The 14132-nt window shown below is 42.2% G+C and overlaps 2 protein-coding genes across 3 annotated transcripts; both read left to right on the top strand.

The window, feature by feature from the left end:
- Nucleotides 1-4965: 4965 nt before the first annotated feature.
- On the top strand, nt 4966-9242 carry abhd13 (abhydrolase domain containing 13). Of its 2 annotated transcripts, none has more exons than XM_086220500.1 (2): nt 4966-5145; nt 6127-9242. In XM_086220500.1, exon 2 carries the CDS (start codon nt 6161-6163, stop codon nt 7214-7216), a length of 1056 nt encoding a protein of 351 aa, XP_086076626.1. In that variant the 5' UTR covers nt 4966-5145; nt 6127-6160; the 3' UTR covers nt 7217-9242. The 2 variants fall into 2 exon arrangements, with proteins under 2 accessions (XP_086076626.1, XP_086076627.1); XM_086220501.1 differs by lacking the exon at nt 4966-5145 and adding an exon at nt 5165-5254.
- A 314-nt stretch (nt 9243-9556) lies between these two features.
- Nucleotides 9557-13325, top strand: tnfsf13b (TNF superfamily member 13b). Its single transcript, XM_086220502.1, has 6 exons — nt 9557-9912; nt 9984-10095; nt 10808-10864; nt 11407-11531; nt 11808-11958; nt 12166-13325. The coding sequence occupies exons 1-6, from the start codon at nt 9706-9708 to the stop codon at nt 12276-12278; spliced, it is 765 nt and encodes a 254-aa protein (XP_086076628.1). The 5' UTR covers nt 9557-9705; the 3' UTR covers nt 12279-13325.
- Nucleotides 13326-14132: the final 807 nt, after the last annotated feature.

Consider the following 14132-nt stretch of genomic DNA (forward strand, 5'->3'; position numbering starts at 1 on the left):
CCACTCGCTTACATATGCTGATTAGAAAGAGTCCTGTCAAAGATTAGCAGATCATAAAACAGTACATTTATTTATTTTAAAGCACTTTCTTTTACCTTGATGACACTCTGAATACTTTATAACTCTGCCTAACTCAACCAGTGCAGTCTCCGAGGGGACGTTAGGATCGAACCAGCAACTTTTCATCAATTCTACCTCCTGAGCCCCACTGCCCCCCCAAAAAACTGGTCCTTAAATTCATTAAATCAACGTCAACTTCATTACAGTTCTGTTCTATTAATTGAGTCACAGCCATTCCAGTGAAACAGCGTGCACAATACCAGAGCCACGTTTAGGCTAACCACTTCATCATCTCCTCCTTATGGGTACAATTTGTAGTCACTCATCAAGTGATGCTACTGTATTTCACACTTCCAATCAACAGGGGGCAGCATATTTCAAGAAAGCCTGGGTGTTCACCCCTATTGCAAAATATACTCAAAATAATGTGAGTTTGAATATCTGATAAATATCGGAGCCTAGCAGAAACCAGTTGGTCTGGATGTACAGTACATGTGTACTCACTTCCTGAAATGCTCAGTTTACCAGCTGACTTACACTCACGCTGACCCAAACATTAGTTAGCAGCAAAAAGAAGGGCACGAGAATTAGACGCTCTTCAATCCACCTCACACATGGGCAATATACGACCCCAGGGCCAGAACCAGCTCATGGACCATCTCAATATGGCCAATGATGTCCTCAAAGGGGAACAGCAGATTCCCCACAAAATATCACTAAAAGTCATCAATATGTTAAGGAATCTCTATGCAACTGACAATGATGCCGTCCTGCTACTAAGCTTGACTCCAACAGTCTTAATTTGGATGGTACTAAAGGCCTCAAGCTGACTCATGCTGAGAGGTTGATCTGAAGATCGCCTTTTGGAGGGGAAAGGGCTGGATCTTAAAGGGATAGTTCACCCAAAAATGAAAATGCAGTCCTCAACTACTCGTCATCATGGCAATTGAAGGTTGGGTGAAGCACTTTTTAAGTACAAAATGTCGCTGGAGTTTCACTGGAAAAGAAAATGCAATAATCTCACAAACAACTCAAGTGAATGGTGACCAACATTTAAATGCACAAGAAATCGCTAATAAAATTCATAAAACGCCTCCATACTGCCCATCTGAAGTAATCCAAGTGTCCTGAAGCCTCGACATGCCAAGTTTCAGAAAAACATCACTGACGCCAAGTTTTTTTTTTAGCCTCACAGAAAATATGGCATCATGGCTGAGAGTGCCAGACAACAATGAGAATATATTTGCCAATTCCATCAACCTTTTCTAGTGTGATATTTCAAAATTTGCATCAAAATATCTTGATGGAACCAAAACTCGTATCTAAAAGAATGAGATTGCTGGGTTTCTACTATAAGTTGAATGGTCTGGACTGAACCATCACTGTACAGTGACCTGCTGCCTCTCAAAATGCTATGAACGGAACTTGTCTTTAAAGATTGTCATTCCTTTCTCTGTAAATAGTACTTAGGCAGGGATACGCGCTCTAGAGCGCTCCTCCACATTTGTATGGTAAATAGGTCCCACACATACAGACATGTACGCACGAACCTACATCTGCAGGTCAGTTGGGTAGATATCATCGTAGGTGTGACAGAAGGTGTATTTGTAAGGGAAAAGAGAGAGAAAAAAGGTTTTTATTAAATGTCGGCTTCTTCACTACAGGAGGTCTCCTAATTGCTGCCTGAAACACGCAGCCATTTTCACCCAATTTATTCTAGGCAGGTGCTCGTCACTGTATGCCCACAATACCAGGTATGTCTGCCTGTTTTACTAGCTGACAGGGTGACTTAGCCATTAATACACAATACACAATCTCATTAAACCTTGTTGACTGACACCAAAATAAAACCACAGGAGCAGGAGTGCATCCGATTTGAATAAATCCACATGAAAAAATGACTGGGGAAAAAAAGCCCAGACAGGTTAACATCTTGCTGTATTTGGCTGCCACTGTGATGAGCTTAAAATTAAACAACAACAAAAAAAACCCACAAAGAATTACCATCTTGTAGCTGTCCTTTCTGACTCAAAGCGATGCCCTGTCTCCAAGGTGACAACACATTTACATCGTAGCCATGGACACCAAATCTATCACTTTGTGCATGTCATTTAGTAACTTGCAAATCAAAGAGGCTGAAGATGTCGGGCAAGCTCAACCAGTTCTTTCACAAAGGAAGCAAAAACAAACATTATATATCGCTCTCTCTCTCTATATATATATATATATAGATATAGATATATACATATATAGATATCTATATATATATATGAAGAGATAAGGTCACAGCACCAGTCAGAAAACCCTGACCGACAGACACATTGATGCGTATCAATAGCTTGGATATTTCATTGGGGCAGAGTAGCATTTCTCATTCTATCAGTGGCAACCACGGGTCCTCGTGTGGAATCATTCTCTGCTGCTCTGCCATCCCGAGGAAGCCACTGAGTGGAGGGTGTGAGGTGAATGACAAGCGTGTCCCGTGGCCTGATGGTATGATATTCCCAGCCAGGTCATCACAATCACTGCTCGTCCTACAGCGGCTCTGACTTTGTGTTATGGAGCTTGGGCCCTCCAGCTGTTTAGAGTGCTATATTTCCAGTAATTGAGTCATGGGATACGAGTGTGACGCTAAAGTGTGTGCATGTATAAGTGTGTACGACTTGTGTGTATATGTGTTTCCTGTTTGAGTGTAATAGATGTTTTGACTGGCGTGTCCAAAGTAATTGAGTTGTAGGTAAGAGAGAGGGTACTTGCCGGCTGTCGCTCTCTCATAACCTGAATCCATCAAAATGCAGCACTCTCTATCATCTAAGGAGACAAACGCAAGTGTGCATGTGCACGTGCACATTATGGTCTTTAGTTTGTCCCTTTTTACGCATCCATGTGGGCCAGAGGCATCAAGTTTTCTGGTTGTCAATCCAACTCTGGTCCCATCAGGAATGTCTGGAGGAGTTTCTCAAATTTGGCATAAATGTCCTCTGGGACTGATGGATGAACTGGAACGCTTTGATGGTCAAAATCAAGGTCACTATCACCTCACACGTAGGCAGTGTTTGTCCCATTCTACTTGACACAGTATGTAATATCCTTGAAAGAATATCCTTGCAATATGGCACAAAGGTCCACTGGGACTGAAGGATGAACTAAAACGTTTGTGGAGGTCAAAGGTCAAGGTTGTTGTCACGTCACATGATTGTGATCTCTGTAATGCCTTCGGAAAAGTCTCCATATTTGGCACAAATGCCTGCTGAGAATAACAGATGAAGTGAAACATTTTGGAAGTACATGGTCAAACGTCAAGGTCATCACACAGGAACACAATATCTGGCAAAAAATGTCTATTAGGCCACAAGGATAAACTGAAAAGATTTTGGTTGACAAAATCAAGGTCACGTCACCTCCCATGAACGGGATCTTTCTTAAAACGAGTGGAAATTTCTTGAAATTGTGCACAAATATCCACTGGGACTAAAGGATGACCCGATAAGATCTCGACAGTCTAGGTCACACATCACGGGCAGGTTATCATTATAAAATATTATATAATTTTAATGAAAAAGTCAATGCTTGGAGCAATTTTCCCCATTAATTGACTGATAGGAACATCCTCTACTGTACATACATCTACGCAAAACATCTGCCTGTACACATTTTAGCAAATCCTCCTCCTCCCACTGTGCTGCAGCTGTAAGGTCAAATATTATCCAGTGTCAGCATTGGTTTATCAACAAAAATAACACCCATTCTTTCTAAATGCTCATTTTGCTTGTGTATTTTTCATTTTTATGCATTCTGATGTGAATAGGGGTATGACTTTTTTTGTCAACATTTTATAAGTGCTTTGATGTTGATGTTGAATCAAATCAACGCACCTCAAGGACGGAGCTGAAAGGCCAACAGCTGTGCTAGCCTGCACATAATCTGTCTGTCTCTCCCAAGGTCACAGCGGGTGTGAGCAAGATGTTAAATACACCAACGGGAAACCTATGAAAAAGGGGAGGCCGGAATTACATTTAATTGTGTGTATACCTTTTGTTTTGTGTCATGGTTTCATTCATCATTATAGTGTTACATGAAAGTCATTGCTAATGCATTGCAACAGTCAGCTCAAATACTTTGCTATTTAACCTTTATTGTTTTAACTGAACTCACCATATACAAGCAACAAGCCCAAGCAGAGTCATTCCAGTGGATAATTAGGAGCTAAGATGACCACAAAGTGTAGGTCAAGAGGATTTCTGCTCTTTGGGTCTTCTTTTAAGGGAAATTCATTGAAAAACAGCTCTCTCAGCCTTTAAAGTTTACTTTTGACCTACTTTGGCTTTGAGCTGTGTCAAATTGTGGCACTAATAATAAAGCATATGTGTTATATTTTAGATTTGACCGAACCAAAAAACATAAGCTGCTAATGTATTGAGCTCTGGGAACCTTTTTTTTTTATTTTTTTACATTAGCTTTTAAGGAGGCAGTGCTGTCACTGTTTGCAAGTAAAAGGAAAAATCTTCCTGTTTCATTTTTGTGTCATAACCTACACGGATGTTAGCAGAACATCCTTTTATTTAGTTGTGCCAGCTATAACGTGAGCATTTTATTTACATTCTCTCACAATATTACATGAACTTAGTGAATTTTACTTTTTCTAAGAGCGACACCTGGTGGACTCACATTGACTAGCAAGTTCCATGCTGGGTATAAACTAGATCATCCTGCTATATTAAAATCCTCACTTATTTCCATGTACATCCACGCCGTTTTGAGTCATTCATGATTTATGTGTTAGGTTTCTCAATAACATGATTTGCCAAGCTGCCTGTATCAATGCTGAAATGACTACGACCTACCTTTACTGCGGAACCATGTATGCTGTCCAGAGCTCGTCGGAACGGAACTCCATATCGGCGATGCTAACCAGTTGTTTAGCTAGGCTAGTCCTCGCCGGTGCTTGCATACATTCACCTAGCGTTCTATCACTGGTTACCTTAACCTGGTGACGTATAACACAGCTGAATGACAGTGCCTGTGCTTGGGCGATACAGTGTTATAAACTTCCCATGCAGCTGAGACACTGAAAATGAGAGAAGGGTGAGTACATGGCTGCCTTGTTAACCATTGATAAGTAAATGTAAGGTAGCTAGCATAAATGCTACAACAGTGCTGACAGCTCGAGCAGGCTAATGGCAGCAAATGACAGGTTGGTAGTTAGCATGTTGTTGCTGAGCTAACTCGCATCAGGTAACCAATGTAAAACGGGTTGTTTTTTTTGTTTCATATCAATATACTTCGATGTTTGGTGTGTCAGCGTTATTAAGTGGACTGTTCATTTGAGAAATAACAGTTAGTGGCGAATGGCGTTAACCTGAACCGTCAGTTAGCATTAGCACTTGTTATAACTGTCCTAGCTAACGTCGGTCTCGTACGTGTTTTTCCTTTGTTGGTAGAAGCTGTCACTGTCCCTTCCCTTGTGAGTGGACTTGACGTTAATTTGCGTGGGGAAGATTCCTATCACACCGTGTGAACTAAAAGTCAGGGTGTTAACAGCTGTTCACGACCGCACCTGTTCTTGCTATGTAGGGCAACAGGAAGAAGTGGTGCGGCTCTCCAGAACAAGGATTGACCACCACTACAGCCTGACAGTCACACGGTCCTCTTATTTTAATCTGTTACTGGCTATCACAAAAAACGCAGGTATCAGCTATCAGGTAGTGGCTGCTGTTGGATATTTGTCTTGGCAGGGCTGTGCCACATCCCAACATTTTTAACAAACATCTTTGAACTCATGTTAAAGAAGAAATCAAATTCATGTGCAATTAATTGCTTTATTCTACCATAAAATAATGCTATGTGGTGACTTCTGAAAACTGATAAGGCGGTAACAACAAACAACTGGATTAGGAATCATAAGCAAGTGATGCTAGGAATGTTGGTGTCAAGTTACAGTTCTATACACACTTGTCAAGTGCTGTGTCACAATATTAAACACTGGTTACAACCCTAAACCAAAACCCAACAAGAATGTTTTTTTCTGTTTATATACTCTTCATTTCCTTCTCTCTTTCTTTTTAGAGTGCGTATTGTGTGACTCAGCTATTGTGTTGCCATGGAGAAGTCCTGGAGGCTGTGGGGGGCAGTGGAGCGCTGCACCCTGGCTCTGGTCTCCTGGTCTTGGGGTGCCTGTCGTGTCTCCCTATTAGCCCTAATCCTAACTTTCCACCTATATGGAGGGTTCTTTCTCCTCGCTCTCATCCTAGCCTCTGTGGCGGGCATCCTCTACAAATTTCAAGATGTGCTCCTCTACTTTCCTGACCAGCCATCCTCCTCTCGCCTTTACGTTCCCATGCCAACAGGGATCCCACATGAGAACGTGTTCATTCGCACAAAGGATGGCGTGAAGCTCAACCTTATCCTGCTCCGGTACACGGGAGGGGACACTCCTCCTGGGGTCACCCCTGGCAATCAAAGCAACCCCACTTCCTCAGCTCCACCTACCATCCTTTATTTCCATGGGAACGCAGGCAATATTGGTCACCGGGTGCCAAATGCTCTCTTGATGCTGGTCAACCTGAAAGCCAATGTGTTGCTGGTGGACTATCGTGGCTATGGGAAGAGTGAGGGTGAGCCCAGTGAAGATGGTTTATACCTGGATGCTGAGGCTACACTGGACTACGTCATGACCCGTCCAGACCTGGACAAGACAAAAGTGATATTATTTGGCCGCTCTCTCGGGGGTGCTGTGGTAGTGCGCTTGGCATCAGTCAACCCTCACCGTGTAGCAGCCATTATTGTGGAGAATACCTTCCTGAGCATCCCGCACATGGCAGCAACACTCTTCTCCTTTTTGCCCATGCGCCTGCTGCCCTTGTGGTGCTACAGAAATCAGTTCCTGTCCTATCGGCAGGTGGCGCTGTGCCGCATGCCCTCTTTGTTCGTGTCTGGTCTATCAGACCAGCTAATTCCACCAGTCATGATGAAACAACTGTATGAGCTGTCTCCTGCACGGACTAAACGTCTGGCTATCTTCCCAGAGGGCACGCACAACGACACGTGGCAGTGTCAGGGCTACTTCGCTGCTTTGGAGCAGTTCATTAAAGACCTGCTGAAGACCCACGCCCACGAGGAGAGCGCTCAGCCCTCGGCGAGCGTCACTATTATCTGAAAACACTGGTGGCTCACAGAAAAGACAAATAAAATTGATCAGACTTAATTCTTTTTTTTGTTGAAAAGAATGTACATTTTTAATGCTTTTTCTGGGGTTTTTACTTTATGGCACTCTTTACCTTTCTGTGAATTTCCTATTTTATGTCCAAATGAATGGGCTAATTTAAGGGTTTATGAGAGGGAAACATTGCTCTCATAGCTTTTGTGTTTCAGCTATGAATGCATGCATTTATGACCTTTTACTGAACGAAGCCAGAGCTTACATGCTTACACCGAAAGAAGTCACGGGTCTGCAGAAATCAATTTACAACCACTGAAACATTTGCTCCTAGTCTAATCACCATAAGAGGGCCTTTGATTCTTCAATTAAAACAAATCATTACTGCAATTAAAATGAACAAGAATTGAACTCGCAGATCGCAGACCTCCAGTAAAGCCATTGGTTCTAAATTTGTATCGGGATCTGCACTAAACCCTACGCATTAATAGATATTATCACTGTAAATATACCTACCTTTTTGTCTTGAAGATCCATGTAATGTGTCCTTAAAGTGGTAATAAAACCTGGATCTTTCTTCTGCGATCCAGATTTGGCCTAAAGGGTTCTTCCTCGGCGCCGGCTCCACCCGTCCAGCAAGATTCATGACAATGGCTTGGTAGTTTTTTTACTTAACTCTGCTTACAGATGAGTTTTTTTTTGGGTTTTTTTTTTATTGTAAACCATTATTTTGTCCGTCTTTAATCTTTGCGACGATAAGGGTTTTCTCTTTCCAGTCAGTACAGGACAAAATCACCACAAAATTCTTGCAAACACAAACATGGGGATATTGTATTGAGCTCGTCCTGAAGATGCAGAACCTGTCATTTCATCATGAGTTGTTGTCGGTTGTTATCTGCATTATAGTTGTCAGTTGGAGGCCTCTGGGTTCTCGTATCACTCCATGTTTATGGCTCACTTGGAGGGCTTTTAATGAGCTAATTAACCTTTCCTGCATGTCTTCCAGGGGGTGGAGCAACGCCATGACAATGAAAAACTTTTTTTTTTTTTTAAGTTGTTAAAAGCCATTTGACTACACAGCAGATCTCCATAGCCATATTTGATACTGTTTATAAACAGTATGGAACTGAAACTAGCACCAAAAGACCAAATATGTTTGTGTCAGTGTGTTGGAAGAAAAACAAACTGATGTAAAGCCTACTATGAATGTCAGTTCTGGTCTTGAAGTAATGTGCCCTTTATAAGAAGTGATGTACAGATCATCTTTTGTCCCGGGTGACAGTTTCCTGTGTGGGATGCATTCCATTTGTAGGATTTCTCTCCCTTCTTTTGTTTGGAGTTCAACCTTTGTGAGTGTGTATTCATTTTATTCGACACACTTAATTCACTTGTTTATTATCCATTTCCATCGCTCGCTCTCTTCACCCAGAGAAGTTGACTCACTTGATTGTTTTGGTTGCTGGCCTGAAGACAAACTCTTAACCCTGTTGTTAAAAAGAAATGGAATCAAACTGAATGTGTTCCTCTTCTTTTCCAAAAATAAATAACATTTGCTCGGTATTCTGCCACTGCACTATGAAACTGTGAATAGAGTGGAGTGAATGGTGTGGAAAGTGTCAGCAAAAATTGAAACTTGGTGGGCTTTTTTTTTTTTTTTTTTTTTTTCCTTAGGAGTTGGAATGTGATAGTGTGTTTTTTTTGGCAAATGTCTGTACTGAACTTGCACAGTGTTGACGTTTTGTACATTTATCATAACTTTCACAACCCAGGTGTTGCTAGGATCCTTGAACAGACATCTGAATGATTCATCTTTACAAAGGCAGTTATTTGGAGATATTTTTTTTTTCCCATTTTACAGTTGTTTTTTTTTCTATGTCAAAACAATGTCGACGACTTCTTTTGTAAACACATTTTCACTCTATTTTCTGTGCTGTAACATGCAATAAAATTGATACATGAAAGATGTTTTTTTTAATCGTAGCCCACCTCTAATTAGATGTACACTCTAAGCATGACAGTTGGACCTTTTTTACCACTTCACTTTTTATATTTTTTAAAAATGTGTTTGTGACATATATTAGTACTTCCTGTTTGTCCCCTATGTATTTGTCACGCTCCACTGTAAAGTACCTCCCCAAATTTCCCAACCAGACTCTCATGTTACTGCCAGCACTAACCTCCTGTCTTGTATCAGTTATTTGTTAGTATTAAATGGAATGAATTTTATCAGTTTGAAGGCGCTTGATGAAGTGGAGGAGGGATAGAGTTGTTCGAGTCTGCTGGTCATGCAGGAAGCTGAATGTGGTTAGCTGAGCGGAACAGTAGAGGGGAAGCTGCCTCTATTATCTACTGTATTTGTTCTGCGTAGTCCCTCAGTCTGGAGCTGGCGGCTGAAGGACAAAAGCGAAAGTTAAAAGCATCAGTCGTCAAGAGGAATTAGGACAAACCTGGAGGGGTGAATTCCACCATGCTGCCAGAGTCGCTCTGACATGGATGCAGAACCCGGGACTGTACAGAGGGCAGGTGAGAGGAGACTGTCCTGGCCGGTCTTCCTGCTGACTCTAGCTGCCATCACCTCCTCCCTGTCAGCTCTGTCCTTGTACCAACTGGTGGCTCTCAGAGCCGAGGTAGAGGGGCTCAAATCAGAGGTCTATCGCAGAAGAGAAGAGGGACGGGAGACCAAGCATGGAGCCCAGGTGAGAGACTGCTCCTCCTAAATACAAGACTGTGATGACACTACGCTCACTTTCATTTTTCCTGTGCTCAGACAGCGATGATCAGTAGTAGGAAGAGTAGCCAGGAGCCCCCGCCACAGCTGGACTCTCAGCATGGCTTCATGATCAGGAGGAGGAGAGTGGTCTCTGGAGCAGAGACTTCAGGTAAGAGTTTTCAGGAGAATCTATTATTGGACCTGCACCTTCTGAATCTGTGTCTCTCAGATTTGGGACCGTCATGGTCTCTCTGTGACTGTCACATGTCCTGTGCTCCTTAGTGACACCGCTACAGCCACGACCACATGTGAGATGGTGGGCCTCCCCTTCCACAAAGACCCCCTCACATTACTTGTACTTTTAATTTCTACATAGCATAATGTTTTTTTAATCATTTCGCCAAACTAACCTAATACTGCTGCGTAACATAATTTCGGAGTCCAACCTGAGTCAATTATTAGTTTCTCTTAGAAAGAGTATTGTTACTCCCACAATTACTGCATCTCTCAACCATACAGATCTTTAATATATTTTTAATAAATAACGCTTTCAAAACCTCTCACCTTTACCATCTTAGTCTAGTCAGAGCCAAAATATGACTCAGAGTGATTATTTATATCTCTAGCAAAAAAAATGACCTCCTTCAACACTGACTAAGCATGAATAACTCATTCGTTTCGCTTAATGTGTAAAAACAGAAACAAGCACCCATCATTGACTGTGTGGTGAGATACATGTTCACTAAGTCCTCAAAGATTCAAAGAATAGAGGCCTTGACATCGCTAATGTTTTCACTGTTGCTGAGTGCTGATATCCACTATAAAAGGGGAAGGAAGAGACCGCTTTTAACGCTCAAAATTTCTGATATGTTCTTTTTCAGTTTCTCAATCTTGCCTGCAGTTATTGGGAAACAACCACAGGAAAACCTACCGTAAAGGTACAGTACGCCTCCATGGGTCGGATTGTAACAATTTACTGATCTTTTCCTTATTAACTCCATCTAAGGTGTATTTTCACGCCACTTTGTCTGTGAGCAGGATCACGTGGTGCAGCGTGAACCGAGGGAGAATTTTTGAAAAAGTTTTTGATGGAAACATTTATCACAAAAATGTCTTTATCTTGGTTTCGATGACCTTGGCAGAGTGTCTCCTTTAGTTTCTTAGTTGTTTGTTTTTTTTTAAGACCTATAACGCATCCCACCAAGGAGAGTACATGGACCAAGGACTAAAGACCTCAGCCAAACCCATTTTTAAAAAACTAAATGGTCTTCTTGCACAGTTCTGGATCTGCCCCAATATTTAATGGGTTCTTCTTTGGCTTTGCCACATGACAGCATCATCCTACAAAAAAAAACAAACAAACAGTTGATCACATTACCAACTGTGCATAGACTTAAAGTAACTACCAACTGATTACCAATTACTGTATCAAAATCCCTGGATATTTTGTTTTCTAATATGCTATCATGTCTCGGATCAGATTTTGCTCTGGAGCCACACACAGGGATCCCCTGGCAAGCTGGGCTAAGGAGAGGAACTGCCCTGGAGGCAGATGGGGACACCATGATAGTCAGAGAAGAGGGCTTCTACTTTGTGTACAGTCAGGTAGGTCCATTGGATTGTCATGTCATCATTTTACCACAAGAGGGTGCTGCTGACCTTTATGCCAATCCCTTCACTTTAATAGCAGGAACATGTCCAAACACGGAGCAAAGAAAAGGGTGTGCTCGGTCTATGCCTGCTTTTGGTTAGCAGACCTTGAAGTAAGGTCAGATTAAGAAAAGGGGGGATGCAAATGATGTGTGCATAATAAAAAAAATGTTGAAATACATCCTCTTGATGATTTATGCATGATGCAAGCCTTTCTTTCTGATCTATTAGGTCTACTACATGGATAGTATGTTTGCAATGGGCCATGTGGTGATTCGGAGAAAGAGGAACGTGGTGGGAGATGAACCTCAGTATGTGATCCTGTTTCGCTGCATCCAGAACATGAACCCCAACCACCCTTACAACACCTGCTACACAGGAGGTGATTTATGTTTTTGTAGCAGCTGGTATGGAGGGTGTGTGTGTGTGTGTGTGTGTGTGTGTGTGTGTGTGTGTGCGTGTGTGTGTGTGTGTGTGTGTGTGTGTGTGTGTGTGTGCGCGCGTGCGCGTGCGTGTGTGTGTGTTAGTGATAGGAAAATAAAAGGAAATGCCAGGTCAAGGTGTGAACTTTACCAATGTAACACCTCAGGTATTGTGAAGCTGGAGGTCGGGGACCAGTTGGAGCTGCTGATCCCCCGGTCTACAGCCAATGTGTCCCTGGATGGCGATGCCACCTTCCTGGGTGCTGTCAAACTGGTTTAAAGTGTGTCAGCTCACTCCGTACCCAAGGGAATTGTGGGAGACAGAGGAGCACGGCGCACCTATGATGACCTTGTCTGATGTAAGAAGAGATACAGGAAACGTCCGTTTCTGCACTGGTGGAGCGAGAGACTGTGAGCCTGTGCTTGTTCAGCCTGAGAAGACACACGACGGGGTTGGGGGTGATAAGTTGATGGCTTTGCTCGTAAATATACAGTCAGCCTACAGTCACATAATCACAATGTATGGAACGGCCTGTTATTGATCAATCATTTTTCTCCCTGTAGCAGCGTATGAGACACTGATGTACCGCTCCTCATTTGCTTCATTTCAAAAATAAAAACAACCCGATTTATCACCTGAATCCCACTGCTGGATCTACACACATGCGTCTACTTGATGGAAAACAATTATTGCAAGAGATCAGAGAGTTTGGAATCTGGGCAAAGGTTGTTGTTTCTCTGTTGTCCACAAAAAGAAAACAGGTTCTTATTTAAAGGAGCTGTTGGATTGATTAGTAATGCCTGAGGACCCTCGAGGAAACAGAGAACCATGATCAGCAGATCATTCTTCCAGTGATTGACTTAAGAAAGAATCAGGACTCATGCACATCTCGGCCCAAACATTTGCATGATGACCGCTATTCCATAGTAAGTGGACATATAAACATTCTTTTTGCCAATTCACCTTATTATCTTTAATGATCGCTAAGTGGAATTCTTCATAAAAGTTCAATTCTGTTCTATGCTAAGAAATTCAGAACTAACTTCTAGAATCTGAGCGTGAGTTTCATGGCAGGTCAATTAGCCAAGACACAGACAAACAGAGCTCAGAGGAGGAATGAAAGACGCACAGTCTTTGATCAGATTTCCTTTTTGAGAAAATATATTGTATTGTGACATAGAAATGGGAACATTTGCCACCTATAACAAAATCTGCTCTCTGGCAGGTCATCCCTGCATTTTACAGTCTGTTTTTGTGTGAAAATGAAAAGAGCATAAAATCGAACTCATTTTACTTACACATGCTTTAATAATGCTAACATTAAAAGAAGGATAAATTCTGAATAAAGCATGATTGTTGGTTTATTTTTATTCTGGTATGTTTGCCGCTTAAACGCTTTGAACCTTATTAGGATATTTGAATCAACTTTCAACTAAATTATTTTAATAATTCATTTTATCTTCATTTGATAGGGGCAGTTACAACTCACAGTTGCAAAACAATTATCAAACAGAGTGCATCCTTTTAAACGTTCTCGTTTATCTGTAGAAATTATAACATTTTGAATATATCACTTCTCACGTGTGTTGAGGTTCTCCCCTGTCAGGTTCATTCTCTATCACACACACACACACACGCACGCACGCACGCACATACACATACAAGACTTCTATCCATTGGGGCAAAAAGTTACAAAGCCCAGTGGGTGGCCACTTCTTTGCTCGGCATTTTGCCCTCGGAGTCATGACTCCATTTGATGGGTAGAGAAACCAGAGGAAGGGGAGGGAGGAAGAAAGACTTTAAGAGGCTCACGAAGAGAGATTTCCAATGCACTTAATGGAAAACTGTAGCCATTAGTGCAACAGTGAGTGGAAGAGGCTGTGATGCTAAAACACAGCTTGGCTAGAGGGAGTAGGCCAGGCCCGGGTCCGCCATGGAGGCAGGGAAGCTCTTTGATGATCTGGTAAACAGAGCAGGCGGCTGTACAAACACGTAGCAAGACGATGAAGGAGGAGGAGGAGGAGGGTGGGGGTGTAGGAGAGGAGTGAAGCAGAGTATACATCTCTCCTTTAAAGGCTAAATGTGTCAGGCATGATGAGCCCCTCCCTTTGGGCCAGAAATGTCTTTGTGTGG

Source organism: Aulostomus chinensis, chromosome 12, assembly GCF_037954235.1.
Source record: "Aulostomus chinensis isolate RoL2024-O1b breed Wild chromosome 12, RoL_Achi_v1.0, whole genome shotgun sequence".
NCBI classification, from domain to species: Eukaryota; Metazoa; Chordata; class Actinopteri; order Syngnathiformes; family Aulostomidae; genus Aulostomus; species Aulostomus chinensis.